Source organism: Choloepus didactylus, chromosome 13 (assembly GCF_015220235.1).
Source record: "Choloepus didactylus isolate mChoDid1 chromosome 13, mChoDid1.pri, whole genome shotgun sequence".
In the NCBI taxonomy this organism is placed as follows: Eukaryota; Metazoa; Chordata; class Mammalia; order Pilosa; family Megalonychidae; genus Choloepus; species Choloepus didactylus.
This window is the reverse complement of record NC_051319.1, coordinates 10,403,089-10,421,629: the sequence shown is the minus strand read 5'-3', so window position 1 is coordinate 10,421,629 and position 18,541 is coordinate 10,403,089. Positions and strand designations below refer to the sequence as shown.

Below are 18,541 nucleotides of genomic sequence, written 5' to 3'. Positions count from 1 at the left end.
AAAGTTTAATAATTTTGTAAAAGTGTCATGTTTTTGTTGTGCATTCTCTTGATAGACTCTTCACTAATTTGAATAAATTGTCATTTCAGATTCCTATTAGCCTGTCAAATGTAGGCTTTGTACCACTTTATGGTGGTGACCAGACCCAGAAAATTCTTGCTCTTTTTGCACCTGAGGACTCGCTCACAGGTCTCTTTATTGATTTGTTTTGCGTTGAGGAGTTTTTCTCCAAACTGTTAGAAATTTATTAAAAGTAGCTATGTGGAGGAATTTGTTTTAGAAACTTGTTTTAAACTGTAATGTTAAGAAAATGTGATTCTCAGTTGCTTATAATTAAATGTTTAATGGGTGAAATAAAGTAAAATAAAAATGATATAAGTGGTATACATTGTATTGTAAATTACAGGTGTATATTTAAGGGTATTTATATATAAACCTCATCTACCAAATTGCAATATTATATGCATTAAGACTTAAGACTTTAATGTTAACAATGATTTATTCTTTTTTAGCTGTGGCACTTTACCTTGCTGACCAATGGTGGGCTATTGATGATATTGTGAAAACATCTGTCCTTTCTAGAGAGGGGCTTAAGCAGGTAACAAGATTCTGTAATTTTAAAAGTGCTTCTTATGAGGCAGTTTCATGTTTCTCATAAACAGTATTGGTATTTGAAGTTATTGGGCTCATTTCCATTTTCATATAACCAGGTTGTTTTAAATACTTGAAGTTTTATTCTTATAAAGCAGCTAGCAATCAGGTTGGCTTTCTAAGTTTTATATGATTCTTAAGGTATTTGGGATTTGAGTGAGGAAGAATGAATATTTGTGGGTTAGTTGAGAGTAGGTGCTTATACTTAACTTTAGCTTCCTATTTTCTTATTCTGTAGAGGAAAACCTAGTTCTTTATGTGGATACTTAGCTTGTGTCTCTAGGAAAGTTGCTTATTAGTATTATACAGTGTTCTAAACAGGACCAGGTTCATGAAAAAGCAGTTTTCAGCCTCTAGGATTATAGTAGAAGGGAAGTTAGTTTTCATGCTAGAGATGAAAGGGTTTAAGAGACATCTCTGGTGTTCTGGGTATTAGAGGATAAATAGCATAGGGTGGGAAAACCCACAGAAACCAAGATGTGAAATATTTAAGAGAGCAGGGCAAAATAAAAAAGTGTTGAGATCTTTGGTGTCTGGAAGAGCATAATTTGCAGTTAAGTGGTGGTATAAGAAACTGACTTGGTAGAGGCATCTTAGACTCTTTGTGCTTAGGAGAATATGGATTTTTTATTCTTTTTTTCTTTCTTTGGGTAAAGCGCTACTCCATTCTCTACAGAATAATTTAGAGAATTCATAGAAATTAGCATGTACCAGGATCCCTGTTAATTAAACCTAAGAAGAAGAAACCCTAGCTGAAGAGAATGGAGTTCACAGAAATTTATACGTACCCTGTCTTTCTCTAGAACGTTTCTAGGATGGACCACATCTGTGAAAACTTGTCAAATAGCAAAATGCCAGTGACTTTTGTGGTGTAGTTGAAACAATTAGAAGAAACAAGGAAAGCATGTCTAGAGATTATGACATCATGATAGGAAAGTGAGAAACAATGAAACTCCTAGATAGGAAAGTATTTTCATTTCTTCCCCTTTGAGTTTAGGACTTTGAAAGAGATAGGAAAATATGAGAATAATACTATCAGTATTGTTACTTATGGATGTTGCCTTAATTCTTTTGGGTTGTGTCTTGAGATACCAGAGTGATGGGCACATCTCACAAAGAGAAGGAAGAATGTGTACAGATGGAGATTTGCCAGTCTGATAAAGACCTTTGACCATAAAATGAAGTGAGGAAGGAATTAAAAACCTGCATAAAGCCATAAAATTGGAGGAGTAGATAGCAATAGAAGAGTAAAACTTGTTTCAAGAGTAGACCTGATAGTGAAAGGAAGTATGTTGTCAAGAAAATAAACATCCTGAAGTGTTGAAACACGACTAAGGTTTAACACATTGTAGAGGACATTTGGGTGTGAGGGTTAAAGAGAAATATTATGGTAGTATATTATAGCCTCTCTTAGCCAAGTGAGGAAACCATGAAAACTTGAGATTGGATTGGAACGGGAGAAGGAGTCAAAACCAAAAACAAGACTGAAGCTGTTTGGACGCACACAGTAGGTATCCTTCCACCTTAATTACCTTTGTGACAACATCACTTCTTGAGAAGTAGAGAAATCAGTGAAGTGAGACTGCTATTTTAGTCAAAGCCTGGCTGATGAGGAAGAATTGGCTGATCAAGTTACAGGAGGGAGTGACTATTCTTCTGTTAACAAGTGCATGACTTTGAGCAAGTGATTTTTTTCCTACAAACTTTATTTCCTTCTTCCTCACATTGTTGTGATGAAAATTGAATGAGATAAAAGATCATAACCCTGTGTCTGAAATGTACTGCTCAGTTAGTGGAGGAAGGTCCTCAATAGCATGCTGCAAAATTTTGTCCTTTTTTCTGCCCTGGTCACCATCTTATCAGTTACTTAGATGAAGACTTAGATGGCATGCTTATCAATTCTGTGTGACACACTGCTGAATGGGGAAACTGAGCTGTGAAAAATGGAATTAAGAAACAAAGGGAAGGATCTAACCTGATGAAATTAAATGGGGTAAAATGTAAAATAATACATATAGGTTCTAAAAAACTGTCATGTATACAGTGAAGGCCATACTGAAACAGCAGCACATATGAAAGCAATTTGACATTTAGTTAATTAGAAGTTTATATAGAAAAACCACATTGTCACAGCAATATCTTCAGTGTGTATATCTGCAACATTTGCATGCTGGACATGAAGAGAGATGTTAGTGATCTGGAGTAATATCAAGGGAGAAGACTAGAATGGCAGAAGTACTCCACATTGTATTATGTTAGCCTTTCTTGCTGTTGTTCTTATGTTTAGCTTTGGTGTGAAATTTAGGAGATCTTCATGGCTGTCTTCTCATATTTTTGTAGGTTGTGTGGCTCCAGAATATAAAAGTATAGTTTGAAGAAATAAATTTCAGCTCAGTGTAAGGAAGAATTTTAGAGCTGCCCAAGGATGGACTAGGTTGCTTTGTAAGCTAATGAACTCCTTGTCATTTCCTGTGTGTTTTTGATCTGGGAGATACTCCTACTGGGGATATTTTTGAGAGTAGCATATGTATGGTTAATCATTTCTCCCTCTGCTCAGCTAATTAGAAGGCAAACTTCTCCTTTAAGGGGACTTGGGGAAAAATATATTTTATGGACAGAAATTTTTCTTTTAGCAATGAAAGATGTCTTTGGGGTGGGGTGGGGGTGGGAAACACTATTTAATGTCAGGAAGTCAGGGAAGGGAGGTTTCCATGTGACAGTGTAACTGCGTGTAAGAAGTATGTGTCTGTTTCCATTCTATGACTGCCCCATGATATATTTTCACAAGATTTCTGTGATGTCACTGACATCTTTTATCTGGTCTGGCAGATGGGTGTGTGAAAGTAGTATGTATGTGGGGTGGAAGGTTATTCCTTATAGTTAAATAGCAAAGATAGGGCTGTCAAGTAAATATTTTTCCTTGAAAAACTGAGTTTCTTTTCCCAAGAGGATAATTTTGGCTTCCCTCATCAAATGAGGGAATTGTCTTAAAGTCTTAAATGGATAACAGTAAGCTATTTTGTTTTTTTATTTTACTCCTTATTTAGAGGTTGGAAAGGGGTGAAAAAGGGATGAAGCAGTATAGGGTGAGGAAGATCCTGTGTCTGGGTATCTGGAAACAGAAAGAAAACACTGAGTACTGAAAGAGGAGACAGGGGAATTGGTACGTTGGAAACCAGTTTTTGCCTGTTTTAGAATTTTGCTGAGAGGCAGTATTCCATGCATAATATGTGTGTATAAAAATGGATTATTACTGGTATGAATGATAAGTCTTATCTCTGAGATAATAAAATGTTCTACAAATCATTTAAAATGTATCAGAACTGCTTTGAATGCTAGAATGAGGTGTTGGAGCAGGGAACAAGGTAAATAGCATCTCTTAATTGATGCATATTATAACTGCTGTGCCTGGTGTTTGACTCTCTTTGTAGGTGAGCACTCTTGGGGAGAGAGTGGTTCTGTATGTTCTGAATCGAATTATTTATAGAAAACAGGAAATGGAGAGAAATGAGATCCCATTCCTGTGTCATAGCAGTACTGATTATGCTAAGATTCTGTGGAAGAAAGGAGAGGCCATTGGGTTTTATTCAGTTAAGCCTACAGGTGAGTGTTTAAAAGTTCTTTAAACCGTATATTATGAAAACCCCCCTTTTAGACCCTCAACTGTGTAAATATCTGTTAAATTAATATCAAGTGCAAATTGAGGTGATTTTACTTAGTATTTCTTGGAAATATTTTGATTCTACCAAACTGTAAAAGTGAGGATTGTTAGGAAAGTGTTTTTAAAAAACAAAATTAAAATTTAACAGAGAGGAAGGTTTCTCCACATATGCGGAGAGAGAGTTGTACAATTGAGCCTCCAATTTGTCTGTCTGCTCTCTACTTCCTTCCTTTTTTTTAAATCTTATTGTTTACTTTGATTCCTACTGCTATCACTATTGCTGGCTTCTTTTAAAATGCCAGTCCACCTGTGGACCAAACTCACAGTCCTTTTCTGCTTACCACGGCTGATTCAGGTTGATATATTAAAGAGAAACTTGACTAATTACATAGAAAAACAAAGTTCTTTAATATATATTGAACATACAGACCTCTTTGAAATTGTTTAGGTTCTAAAGTATGGATTTCTGACCCTAAGACCCAACTGTACCCTATCCCTAACAGGCTAGTACAACTTCACACTTGCTTTACATGTTTTCCAATTCTTAGAGCTTCCTAAGTGCTACTGGAGCCAGGATAGATTCTAGCTACTGTCTTATTCTAACCTGCTTACTCTGTGCTCCTACAACTCACGCCTTACAATCACCAAATAAAAAAGTCTGCCTTCTTTTGTACCTGACCAAAGACCTTTCACAGAGAACACTGACATCCTTCTTTCTTCTCTCTATTTTAAACCTTCCAAACTTAACTTTTCCAGATCGAGTCTAAACGGCACACCAAATTCACTGCTGATTTGAAGAGCAGTTGTGACTGGTACCTTAATCATAATCAGTGCACATTTATGATGAGAATTAGTGTATGTAGACAATAAAAGGAAGGTCCCTTTTCCACAAGAATAAAAAACTGTGATATATACTTTTAAATGGTTTTGTTTTATAGTAAATACTTTGGGGTTCCTTTAATTTGCTATTTTATTTTTGTGTAAATCTGAAATAGAGCCAATAATTTATGTAACTTTAGAAAGTTATAGTTGTACGTGGGAAAATCATAATGCTTGTTAAATGGAGGCTGCATTGCATAAAAGGCAACATTCCTTTTTAAAATATTTTAAGTTTGAAGCTGGAGTGTAATTTAACTGCTTTATGGTTTATTTTATAAAAAGGTAATTCCCATGGGAATTGTAGGCTTTTTTTTTTTTTTTTCAGTTTATAGATAATATTTTATTTAACTTGCCCAAGTTTAAAAAAAAGTGTAACAATGATAACAGTAAAATGCACAGATCTTTAGTATTTAATGATGTTTATTTATTGAATGTGTACACCGTGTAGCCACCACCTAAAGCAAGATACAGAACATTTCCATCGCCCTGGAAAGTTCCTTCATTCCCTTTTTTTTTTTTTTTTTAAATCATCATTTTATTAAGATATATTCACATACCACGCAGTCATACAAAACAAATTGTACTTTCGATTGTTTACAGTACCATTACATAGTTGTACATTCATCACCTAAATCAATCCCTGACACCTTCATTAGCACACACACAAAAATAACAAGAATAATAATTAGAGTGAAAAAGAGCAATTGAAGTAAAAAAGAACACTAGGTACCTTTGTCTGTTTGTTTGCTTCCCCTACTTTTCTACACATCCATCCATAAACTAGACAAAGTGGAGTTTGGTCCTTATGGCATTCCCAATCCCACTGTCACCCCTCATAAGCTACATTTTTATACAACTGTCTTCGAGATTCATGGGTTCTGGGTTGTAGTTTAATAGTTTCAGGTATCCACCACCAGCTACCCCAATTCTTTAGAACCTAAAAAAGGTTGTCTAAAGTGTGCGTAAGAGTGCCCACCAGAGTGATCTCTCGGCTCGTTTTGGAATCTCTCTGCCACTGAAGCTTATTTCATTTCCTTTCACATCCCCCTTTTGGTCAAGAAGATGTTCTCCATCCCACGATGCCGGGTCTACATTCCTCCCCGGGAGTCATATTCCACGTTGCCAGGGAGATTCACTTCCCTGGGTGTCTGATCCCACGTAGGGGGGAGGGCAGTGATTTCACCTTTCAAGTTGGCTTAGCCAGAGAGAGAGGGCCACATCTGAGCAACAAAGAGGCATTCAGGAGGAGACTCTTAGGCACAAATACAGGGAGGCCTAGCCTCTCCTTTGCAGCAACCGTCTTCCCAAGGGTAAAAACTTATGGTAGAGGGCTCAACCCATCAAACCACCAGTCCCCTATGTCTGTGGTCATGTTAGCAACCATGGAGGTGGGGTAGGCGAATACCCCTGCATTCTCCACAGGCTCCTCACGGGGGCACTACATCTTTTTTTTTTTTTCCTTGTTTGTCTTTTTTCTTTTTTTTTTTTTTTAACTTTCCCTTCTTTTTTAAATCAACTGTATGAAAAAAAAGTTAAAAAGAAAACAAACATACAATAAAAGAACATTTCAAAGAGACCATAGCAAGGGAGTAAGAAACAGACAACTAACCTAAGATAACTGCTTAACTTCCAACATGTTCCTACTTTACCCCAAGAAAGTTACATAATATAGCAACATTTCAGTGAACTTGTTCCTACTACATCCATCAGAAATTAACAGACCATAGTCATTTCTGGGCATCCCCAGAACGTTAAATAGCTTATCTGTTCTTCTTGGATTATTGTTCCCCCTTCCTTAATTGCTCTCTACTGCTAGTTCCCCTACATTCTACATTATAAACCATTTGTTTTACATTTTTCAAAGTTCACATTCGTGGTAGCATATAATATTTCTCTTTTTGTGCCTGGCTTATTTCGCTCAGCATTATGTCTTCAAGGTTCATCCATGTTGTCATATGTTTCACCAGATCGTTCCTTCTTACTGCCGCGTAGTATTCCATCGTGTGTATATACCACATTTTATTTATCCACTCATCTGTTGAAGGACATTTGGGTTGTTTCCATCTCTTGGCAATTGTGAATAATGCTGCTATGAACATTGGCGTGCAGATATCTGTTCGTGTCACTGCTTTCCGATCTTCTGGGTATATACCGAGAAGTGCAATCGCTGGATCGAATGGTAGCTCTATATCTAGTTTTTTAAGGAACTGCCAGACTGACTTCCAGAGTGGCTGAACCATTATACAGTCCCACCAACAATGAATAAGAGTTCCAATTTCTCCACATCCCCTCCAGCATTTGTAGTTTCCTGTTTGTTTAATGGCAGCCATTCTAACCGGTGTTAGATGGTATCTCATTGTGGTCTTAATTTGCATCTCTCTAATAGCTAGTGAAGCTGAACATTTTTTCATGTGTTTCTTGGCCATTTGTATTTCCTCTTCAGAGAACTGTCTTTTCATATCTTTTGCCCATTTTATAATTGGGCTGTCTGTACTATTGTCATTGAGTTGTAGGATTTCTTTGTATATGCAAGATATCAGTCTTTTGTCAGATACATGGTTTCCAAAAATTTTTTCCCATTGAGTTGGCTGCCTCTTTACCTTTTTGAGAAATTCCTTTGAGGTGCAGAAACTTCTAAGCTTGAGGAGTTCCCATTTATCTATTTTCTCTTTTGTTGCTTGTGCTTTGGGTGTAAAGTCTAGGAAGTGGCCTCCTAATACAAGGTCTTGAAGATGTTTTCCTACATTATCTTCTAGGAGTTTTATGGTACTTTCTTTTATATTGAGATCTTTGGTCCATTTTGAGTTAATTTTTGTGTAGGGGGTGAGGTAGGGGTCCTCTTTCATTCTTTTGGATATGGATATCCAACTCTCCCAGCCCCATTTGTTGAAAAGACCATTATGGCTCAGTTCGGTGACTTTGGGGGCCTTATCAAAGATCAGTCGGCCATAGATCTGAGGGTCTATCTCTGAATTCTCAATTCGATTCCATTGATCTATATGTCTATCTTTGTGCCAGTACCATGCTGTTTTGGCAACTGTGGCTTTATAATAAGCTTCAAAGTCAGGGAGTGTAAGTCCTCCCACTTCGTTTTTCTTTTTTAGAGTGTCTTTAGCAATTCGAGGCATCTTCCCTTTCCAAATAAATTTGATAACTAGCTTTTCCAAGTCTGCAAAGTAGGTTGTTGGAATTTTGATTGGGATTGCATTGAATCTGTAGATGAGTTTGGGTAGAATTGACATCTTAATGACATTTAGCCTTCCTATCCATGAACATGGAATATTTTTCCATCTTTTAAGGTCCCCTTCTATTTCTTTTAGTAGAGTTATGTAGTTTTCTTTGTATAGGTCTTTTACATCTTTGGTTAAGTTTATTCCTAGGTACTTGATTTTTTTAGTTGCTATTGAAAATGGTATCTTTTTCTTGAGTGTCTCTTCAGTTTGTTCATTTCTAGCATATAGAAACATTACTGACTTATGTGCATTAATCTTGTATCCCGCTACTTTGCTAAATTTGTTTATTAGCTCTAGTAGGTGTATCATTGATTTCTCAGGGTTTTCTAGATATAAGATCATATCATCTGCAAACAATGACAGTTTTACTTCTTCTTTTCCAATTTGGATGCCTTTATTTCTTTGTCTTGCCGGATTGCCCTGGCTAGCACTTCCAGCACAATGTTGAATAACAGTGGTGACAGCGGGCATCCTTGTCTTGTTCCTGATCTTAGAGGGAAGGCTTTCAGTCTCTCACCATTGAGTACTATGCTGGCTCTGGGTTTTTCATATATGCTCTTTATCATGTTGAGGAAGTTTCCTTCAATTCCTACCTTTTGAAGTGTTTTTATCAAAAACGGATGTTGGATTTTGTCAAATGCTTTTTCAGCATCTATTGAGATGATCAATTGATTTTTCCCTTTTGACTTGTTAATGTGTTGTAATACATTGATTGTTTTTCTTATGTTGAACCATCCTTGCATGCCTGGAATGAACCCCACTTGGTCATGGTGTATGATTTTTTTAATGTGTCTTTGGATTCGATTTGCAAGTATTTTGTTGAGGATTTTTGCATCTATATTCATTAGGGAGATTGGCCGGTAGTTTTCTTTTTTTGTAGCATCTTTGCCTGGTTTTGGTATTAGATTGATGTTAGCTTCATAAAATGAGTTAGGTAGTGTTCCATTTTTTCAATGTTTTGAAAGAGTTTGAGTAAGATTGGTGTCAGTTCTTTCTGGAAAGTTTGGTAGAATTCCCCTGTGAAGCCATCTGGCCCTGGGCATTTATTTGTGGGAAGATTTTTGATGACTGATTGGATCTCTTTGCTTGTGATGGGTTGGTTGAGGTCTTCTATTTCTTCTCTGGTCAGTCTAGGTTGTTCATATGTTTCCAGGAAATTGTCCATTTCTTCTACATTATCCAGTTTGTTGCCATACAGTTGTTCATAATATCCTCTTATAATTTTTTTAATTTCTTCAGGATCTGCAGTTATGTCACCTTTTTCATTCATTATTTTGTTTATATGGGTCTTCTCTCTTTTTGATTTTGTCAGTCTAGCTAGGGGCTTGTCAATCTTGTTGATCTTCTCAAAGAACCAACTTTTGGTGATATTTATCCTTTCTATTGTTTTTTTGTTCTCTATGTCATTTATTTCTGCTTTAATCCTTGTTATTTCTTTTCTTGTACTTGGTTTAGGATTGGTTTGCTGTTCATTTTCTAGCTTCTTCAGTTGATCCATTAGTTCTTTGATTTTGGCTCTTTCTTCCTTTTTAATATATGCGTTTAGTGCTATAAATTTCCCCCTTAGCACTGCTTTTGCTGCATCCCATAGGTTTTGGTATGTTGTGTTCTCATTTTCATTCGTCTCTATATATTTAGCAATTTCTCTTGCTATTTCTTCTTTAACCCACTGATTGTTTAGGAGTGTGTTGTTTAACCTCCAGGTATTTGTGAATTTTCTAAGTCTCTGATGGTTATTGACTTCTAATTGTATTCCATTGTGGTCAGAGAATGTGCTTTGAATAATTTCAATCTTTCTAAATTTATTGAGGCTTGTTTTATGTCCCAGCATATGATCTATTCTGGAGAAAGTTCCGTGAGCACTAGAAAAGTATGTGTATCCTGGTGATTTGGGATGTAATGTCCTGTAGATGTCTGTTAAATCTAATTCATTTATCAGATTGTTTAGGTTTTCAATTTCCTTATTGGTCTTCTGTCTGGTTGATCTATCTATAGGAGAGAGTGATGTGTTGAAGTCTCCCACAATTATTGTGGAAACATCAATTGCTTCCTTTAGTTTTGCCAATGTTTCTCTCATGTATTTTGTGGCACCTTGATTGGGTGCATAGACATTTACGATTGTTATTTCTTCTTGTTGAATTGCCCCTTTTATTAGTATGTAGTGGCCTTCTTTGTCTCTCAAAACATCCCTGCATTTGAAGTCTATTTTATCTGAGATTAATATTGCTACACCTGCTTTCTTTTGGCTGTAGCTTGCATGAAATATTTTTTTCCATCCTTTCACTTTCAGTTTCTTTGTGTCCCTGTGTCTAAGATGAGTCTCTTGTATGCAACATATTGATGGTTCATTTTTTTTGATCCATTCTGCGAATCTATATCTTTTAATTGGGGAGTTTAATCCATTTACATTCAACGTTAAAACCGTGAAGGCATTTCTTGAATCGGCCATCTTATCCTTTGGATTATGTTTGCCATATTTTTCCCTCTCTCTATTAATATCCTTTATTGTACCCATACCGAATCTCTTTAGTACTGAACCTTTCTCCAAGTCTCTCTGTCCTGTCTTTGTTTCTGTGTCTGTAGGGCTCCCTTTAGTATCTCCAGTAGGGCAGGTCTCTTGTTAGCAAATTCTCTCAGCATTTCTTTGTCTGTGAAAAATTTAAGCTCTCCCTCAAATTTTAAGGAGAGCTTTGCTGGGTAAAGTATTCTTGGCTGGAAATTCCTCTCACTCAGAATTTTAAATATATCGTGCCACTGCCTTCTCGCCTCCATGGTGGCTGCTGAGTAGTCACTACTTAGTCTTATGCTGTTTCCTTTGTATGTGGTGAATTGCTTTTCTCTTGCTGCTTTCAGAACTTGCTCCTTCTCTTCTATGTTTGACAGTGTGATCAGTATATGTCTCGGAGTGGGTTTTTTTTGGATTTATTCTATTTGGAGTTCGCTGAGCATTTATGATTTGTGTATTTATGTTGTTTAGAAGATTTGGGAAGTTTTCCCCAACAATTTCTTTGAATACTCTTCCTAGACCTTTACCCTTTTCTTCCCCTTCTGGGACACCAATGAGTCTTATATTTGGACGTTTCATATTATCTATCATATCCCTGAGGTCCATTTCGAGTTTTTCAATTTTTTTCCCCATTCTTTCTTTTATGCTTTCATTTTCCATTCTGTCATCTTCCAGGTCACTGATTCGTTGTTCAACTTCCTCTAGTCTTGTACTATGAGTGTCCAGAATCTTTTTAATTTGGTCAACAGTTTCTTTAATTTCCATAAGATCATCCATTTTTTTATTTAGTCTTGCAATGTCTTCTTTATGCTCTTCTAGGGTCTTCTTGATTTCCTTCATATCCCTTACTAGGGTCTCATTGTTCATCTTTAGTTCTTTGAGTAGCTGCTCTAGGTGTGTCTCTTCTGGTCTTTTGATTTGGGTGCTTGGGCTTGGGTTATCCATATTGTCTGGTTTTTTCATATGTTTTATAATTTTCTGTTGTTTTTGGCCTCGTGGCATTTGCTGAACTTGATAGGGTTCTTTTAGGATTTGTAGACCAGTTGAAGTCCTTATCTCTAATTTATCAGATCTACAGCTTCGTGGAGTACACTTTCTCTAACTGACCAGCAGGTGGCGTCCACGAGCCACCTGTTCTCCACAAGCCAGATCTCCCCTGCTTAGCCTTTTTGGTGAGTGGGGGAGTGAGTCTTGTGGGGCCCAATTGGTGTACCAAGCTTGCGTGTGTAGTTGGTGTTGCCTGCCCTGTATGTGGGGCGTGTTTCTGGGCAGTCGGGGAGGGGGGGGTGGCCCTAACAATCAAATCTCCCTGATGATCCTAGAGTTTTAAAGCTACTGCAATAGTCTAATCCTTCAGTTCAGTCCTGCCACAGTTTGTCTCTGCCACTGACCCACAAGTCTTTGGTATTGGCGTATGGCTCCTGAGACTTGCAAGTGGGCCCCTCTTCCAGGCTGTGCACCCCGGGTCCTCTGTTGAGGGATGACTGTGCTATGTCACAGGTGAGTGCCGTCCCCCCAGGGCAGTTCTGGGCTGCTGGGCTGTGTTGGGAGGCTCCCAGTCTGCTCAAATGATGGCTGAATGGGGCTCTGTTAATTCACACTGCTCCCCCTTCCCAGCTCTGGGACATTCAGCTGAGGTTGCAGGGAAGGCTAATGTCCACGTCCAGTTTTGTGGTGTGTGCCTGTTATTTGAAGCACTTCCGTCACACTGGGTTGTCTGGGGCAGCTCTGGGCTATGGGGCTGGCGATGGGCAGGAGTGTTTCCTGTCCACCAGGATGGTGGCTGTGAGCGGACACCCCCCTTTTCTTGGGAAGTTGTGTTGTTTAGTGAATTTTCTCAGCCACTGGATTATTGCCTTTTGTCTCAGAGCTCTCTTAGTTCTGCTCTTGACTTGACGTGCCCAAATTGCAATTCTTTGAAGCTTTCTGTATTAAGCTTCTTAGAGTAATTGTTTTAGAAAAAGCAAAAAGGATTTAAAAAAAAAAAAAAAAAAAAAACGGCCCTCCTCAGAGATCTAATGGGTTATTGAAATGCTAATAGACAAAGCCACCAGGGCCATTAAGGAACGGTGCCCAGGGCAGAGAGATCAGCCTTGCTTCGGGATTTGCATATGCGCCTCAAGGGCTGATCTCCGCCCTTCCCCTTTCTGTGTTCACCAGAACTCCAAAAATCCTCTGCTTTTACTTTGGAGCTTCTCGTGTTGTTTTCCTTCTATGCCCGTCTCCTCTCTGCTGGGCTGGCTGCTCTCAGAGTCTCTGGTGTCTGGCCTCAGTCTATCTATGGTTGGAGTTTGAATCAGTAGAATGAGTTTCCGATAAGAGCAGCCACTGCAATTCTCCCTTCTCCTTCCTGGAGCTGACAGCCCCTCCTCCCCCGGGACTGAGCGTGGCAGGGAGGGGCGCGGGTCCCCTGGCCGCAAAAACTTACAGATTTCGCTGATCTCAGCAGTTCCACGTTTTCATGAGTGTTGTATGAAGTATGCCCAAAGACAGATTGCTCTGTGGTGTCCAGTCCACGCAGTTCCTGGCTTTTTACCTACTTTCCTGGAGGAGTAACTAAAACATACAGCTCACCAGTCTGCCATCTTGCCCCGCCTCGGGAATTGTAGGCTTTTAAAAGTTTTTCGGGCAGACTCCAGGGGAGTTTACTACCTGAAACTCACTCAGAGATATTTGGAGCATATATTAATTTGTATCTTTTTATTTAGGGCTTGCTTTTGATGAAAAATACAATAGTTAAAAGACATAAAATTCCTCTTTGAGTACTTTCTGATCAATATTTGATTCAGGGGTGGGTTGCCTTTCATTTTATGTGCATTTTGAGACTCCTCCTTTCCTCTTGGACCTGCCTCTATTTTTGCTTGTTCTGATCATTCACTCCATTATTTACCCTTGAGCTTCCAAGTGCTACTGTATTTACCAGTTGTAGCACTTTGCATACTTCTCTGTTATTTTGCTTTACATCCTTACTAGTTTTTTAACTTGTTAACCCCCATAAGCTGTGACTCTCACCTACCTGATTACGGTGGAAGTAGCTGTGTTTACACTAGGTTTTCAAGCAGTAACCATTTAATTCGTCCAAGAAGTGCTTTTCTCTACAAAGGCAATCCAAAGACAATTACAATATTGTGGAAAAAATGTCCGTACAAAATACTAGAACACTTTGTGATGGAAGTGTCTCATTTATCTATTTTTTGTTGTTGTTATTGTTGCTTTCAATCCTTAACCTTCAATTATAGAAATATATCACAGGAATATATTATATTCATTTTATTTTCAGTCAATTCTGGGGTTCATAAATAAATTAGAATTATATTTCTTTTACTCTTTAAACAAACCACAAACAGGCTGTTCCTTGAGTCTGCTTTTACCATGGAAGGAAAATGTCTGATGATACTTTTTTTCTTTTTTGGAGATAAATGTATTAGTTGATATCGTCCAATTTTCAAATATTCGCTTATTATAATAGAATATCCTGCCCCTGCTCCAAGGAAAAAAGCATGCCTTTATCTTGCCAGGAGAAGAGCAACAAAACTTTATATTGTCTAAATTTCAAATCAAGTTCTGTGTTAAAAACAAAAATACATGGTGACTAACAAGCTTTTATCCTAGTTATCTTTAAGAAGAAAATTTTTACAAGGATCCACCGCCAGTCTTTAGAAACACTCCACTGCAAAATATTGCCAACATATATTCTTTGGAAAGATGAACTACATTTACTCATGGGTTCACATCATCTTCAGGTGCCTGCAAGATTTTATTTATATAGTTTTGAGGGACAATGATTTTGTTTAGATCTATTATTAGCTTGTTTTATGGTCATTTTAGTTCTCTGTTTGACGAGGGGAACCTCACTATTACTTTAACTTTTTTAAAATTTGTTTTTCATTAGAGAAGTTGTAGGTTTACGGAAAACCATGCAGAAAATACAAGTTCCCATATATTTCCCCTCACCTGTAGAATTTTCCCTATTATTAACACTTTGCATTAGTGTAATGCCTTTGTTACAACTGAGGAAACCATATTATTATAATTATAGTATTAACTACAGTCCATAGTTTACCTTAGGATTCACTGTATGTATTGTACAGTCCAATGTTTATTTAAAAAATTACTTATTCTGGTAACGTATGCAACCTAAAATTTCCCCTCCTAATCACATTCAAACATAAAATTCAGTGTTGTTAATTACATTCACGATAGTGTGCTACCTTTATCACCATTATCACTAAAACTATTCCATCACCCCAGATAGAAACTCTGTACCAATTAAGCGTTAACTCCCCATTCCCTAACCCCTACCCTGGTCCCTAGTCACCTATATTCTAGTTTCTGACTCTGAATTAGCTTTTTTTTTTTTTTTAATTTTATTTTGAAATAAATTCAAAGTTATAGGAACAGTTGCAAAAACAATACAAACCCCATACACAGAACTCCAGCATTCCCTGACCCCCCTCCCCTGATATCCCAATCCACTAACATTAACATGTTGTCACACCGCTCTTTCTTTCCCTCCCTACCTCCCTCTCTATCATCCATCATCTGTTGCTCTGTATTCTGAACATACGAGAGCTAGCTGCACACATCCTTGAACAAACAGTATAATTCACATATACAATTCCTATGAACAAGAACATTCTTTTGTGCAATCCCATGAAGCACAGCTAAGAAGTATAAGAGATTCAACAATGATACAAAGCTTACATTCTATATTTCCTTTTCCTTATGTCTCAACTGTGTCCCTTTGAACCTCCTGTCCTCCATCCTCAGATCCCATCCAGGTTCATCCTTGGCATTCAATTGTCATCTATTTAGTCTGTCTTTTTTTTTTTTTTTCCTCAATTGCGGAAACATATATACAGCCTAAATCTTCCCATTCCACCCCCTGCCTAGCCTTCCATTAGTGGCATTAATCACATTTAGAACGTTGTAATGCTATCACCTTCCCACCATCCATTACTAGACATTTCTCTTCACCTCAGACTGCAACCCTATACTCATTTCTTAACTCCCCATTGTCCCTTTCCCCATTTCTCTTAACCCATACACTACTTTTCATCTCTGTGGTCATATTCTCTGATAATTTCTTTGTGTTTACTGTGGGGCTTAAAATGAGACTTTTAAATCCATAACAACTTGTTTTTCTTTGATACCAACTTAATTTCAATAGGACACATAAACTATGTACCTATACTCCTCCATTCCCCCCACATTTATATAGTTCTTGTCAAAAATCACATATTTTGCATCGAGTTCCAAACCATTGATTTGTCATTAGAGTTTGTGTATTTTGTATCATGTAGGAAGTAAATAGTGGAGTTACAGATCAAAAATTATTGACTTCTATTTGTATTCCATTGTGTTCAGAGATTGTGCTTTGAATATGTTCAATTTTTTTTTTTTTTTTTAATTTATTGAGGCTTGTTTTATGTCCCAGCAGCATATGGTTCATTCTGGAGAAAGATCCATGATCACTAGAGAAAAATGAGTGTCCTGATGATTTGGGATGTAAGGTTCTATACATGTCTGTTAAAATTCTCTGCATCTCTTTCTCCTTTCTTTGTTTCTCTGTCAGTAGGGCTTCCTTTAGTATCTGAAGTAGGGCAGGTCTTTTATTGGCAAACTCTCTCAGCATTTGTTTGTCTGTGAAAAATTTAAGCTCTCCCTCAAATTTGAAGGAGAGTTTTGCTGGATAAAGTATTCTTGGTTGGAAATTTTTCTCTCTCAGAATTTTAAATATGTCATGCCACTGCCTTCTCGCCTCCATGGTGGCTGGTAAGTAGTCACAACTTAGTCTTATGTTGTTTCCTTTGTATGTGGTGAATTGCTTTTCTATTGCTGCTTTCAGAACTTGCTCCTTCTCTTCAGTATTTCAGAGTCTGATCAGACTATGTCTCGGAGTACATTTATTTGGATTTATTCTATTTGGAGTTTGCTGGGCATTTATGCTTTGTGTATTTATATTGTGTAGAAGGTTTGCGAAGTTTTCTCCAACAGTTTCTTTGAATACTCTTTCTAGACCTTTACTCTTCTCTTCCCCTTCTGGGACACCAATGAGTCTTAAATTTGGATGTTTTATTTTATCTATCATATCCCTGAGATCCATTTCTATTTTTAAAATTTTTTTCTCCACTCTTCCTTTTGTTCTTTCATTTTCTGTTCTGTGGACCTCTAGGACACTGAGTCGTTGTTCCACTTCCTCTAATATTGTATTATGAGTATCCAGAGTCTTTTTAATTTGGCCAACAGTTTCTTTTATTTCCATAAGATCTTCTATTTTTTTATTTACTCTTGCAATTTCTTCTTTATGCTCTTCTAGGGTCTTCTTTATGTCCCTTTTATCCTGTGCCGTGCTCTTCTTCATGTCTTTTATATCCTGTGGCATGTTTTCATCCCTCGATTGTGATTGTTTGATTAATTGTGCCAAGTACTGTGTCTCCTCTGATATTTTGATTTGGGTGTTTGGGATCAGGTTCTCCATATCATCTGGTTTTATCATGTGCATTAAGATTTTCTGTTGTTTTTGGCCTCTTGGCATTTGCTTTGCTTGCTAGCGTTCTTTCAAGTTGTAAAGAAAACATACCAATCTAGTTTTTCAGAAATATAAGTTGGTCGCATACACTTTCTCCAGCTAACCAGCAGATGGCTTCTGCGAGCCACCTATACCCGTCAGGTCAGTTCTCCCCAACTCTGTCTCTGTGGTGTGTGGGGAAATGATTTTTGTGGGGTTCAGTTGGTGAACTCAGTTTGGGTTTGTTGTTGGAGATGTCCGCCCTGAATGCGGGGCGTGTGTCTGGGTGGTCAGGGAGGCAGGGCAGCTTTAATATTCAAACCTCCCAGGTGTTCCTGGAGATTCAAGGCTTTTGCAAGAGTCTAAGCCTTCATTTCAGTTTTGCCCCAGATTTTCTCTGTCGCTGACCCACAAACCACCGGCATTGACATAGCGTCCCTGGGTTTTCCGAGTGGGCCCCCCTTCTCAGCTGTGATCTTCCAGGACCTCTGCTGAGGGAAGGCTGTGCTACGTCACTAGTGCATGTCGTCCCTCAAGGGAAGCCCCGGGCTGTGCAGGGGTGCTCACTGCCTGATGCAAAGATTAGCCTATAATTCTTGACTGGTGTAAGTTCTGAATGAAAGGCAGGTAGTAGAGCTGGGCCCCACCCCTTTCCTCTTAGAGAAGATAGACACCCTAGGGGGAGGTCATTAGCATTTCAGTGGTCTTTCTCTGCCTGTGCCACACCCTTGTCTGGGTCACAGAACTGGGAACTGAGAATGGCTGAGGCTTTCTCCACTGAGTCGAAAAAGGAAGAGAGCTAGTCCGAGGCGAACCTCCGGCTTTCCAAGGTTAGTTGTCACCCAAAGCCTCTGTCTACTTGTTAGGGATTCGTACCTCGTAGTGAGCAGTTCACACTTGCTAATTAAAACCCCAGTTGTAGCTCAGCTGAGCTATATTTGCTTGCTGGGAGAAAGCTTCTCTCTGGCACCAGGAGGCTTTGTAACTCGGGCTGTGGGGGGGGGGAGTGTCTCCCGATTTGGAGCCGCAGTTCGTTCTTACAAATTTTATGCTGTGATCTCGGGCATTCCTCCCAATTCAGGTTGGTGTATGATGAGTGG

At 38.2% G+C, this 18,541-nt stretch overlaps 1 protein-coding gene across 5 annotated transcripts in view; it reads left to right on the top strand.

The window, feature by feature from the left end:
• The window catches only part of FAM169A (family with sequence similarity 169 member A), a 123,134-nt gene that overhangs the window by 40,807 nt on the left and 63,786 nt on the right, over positions 1–18,541 (top strand). For 4 of the 5 annotated variants that reach the window (XM_037802066.1, XM_037802063.1, XM_037802064.1 and 1 more), the window contains exons 3-5: positions 90–189; positions 513–598; positions 4,083–4,254. In XM_037802066.1, the coding sequence (XP_037657994.1) occupies positions 90–189; positions 513–598; positions 4,083–4,254 (358 nt within the window). Of the gene's footprint in view, positions 1–89; positions 190–512; positions 599–2,991; positions 3,094–4,082; positions 4,255–18,541 lie in introns of those variants that run through there. The other variant, XM_037802068.1, reaches the window with a different exon arrangement.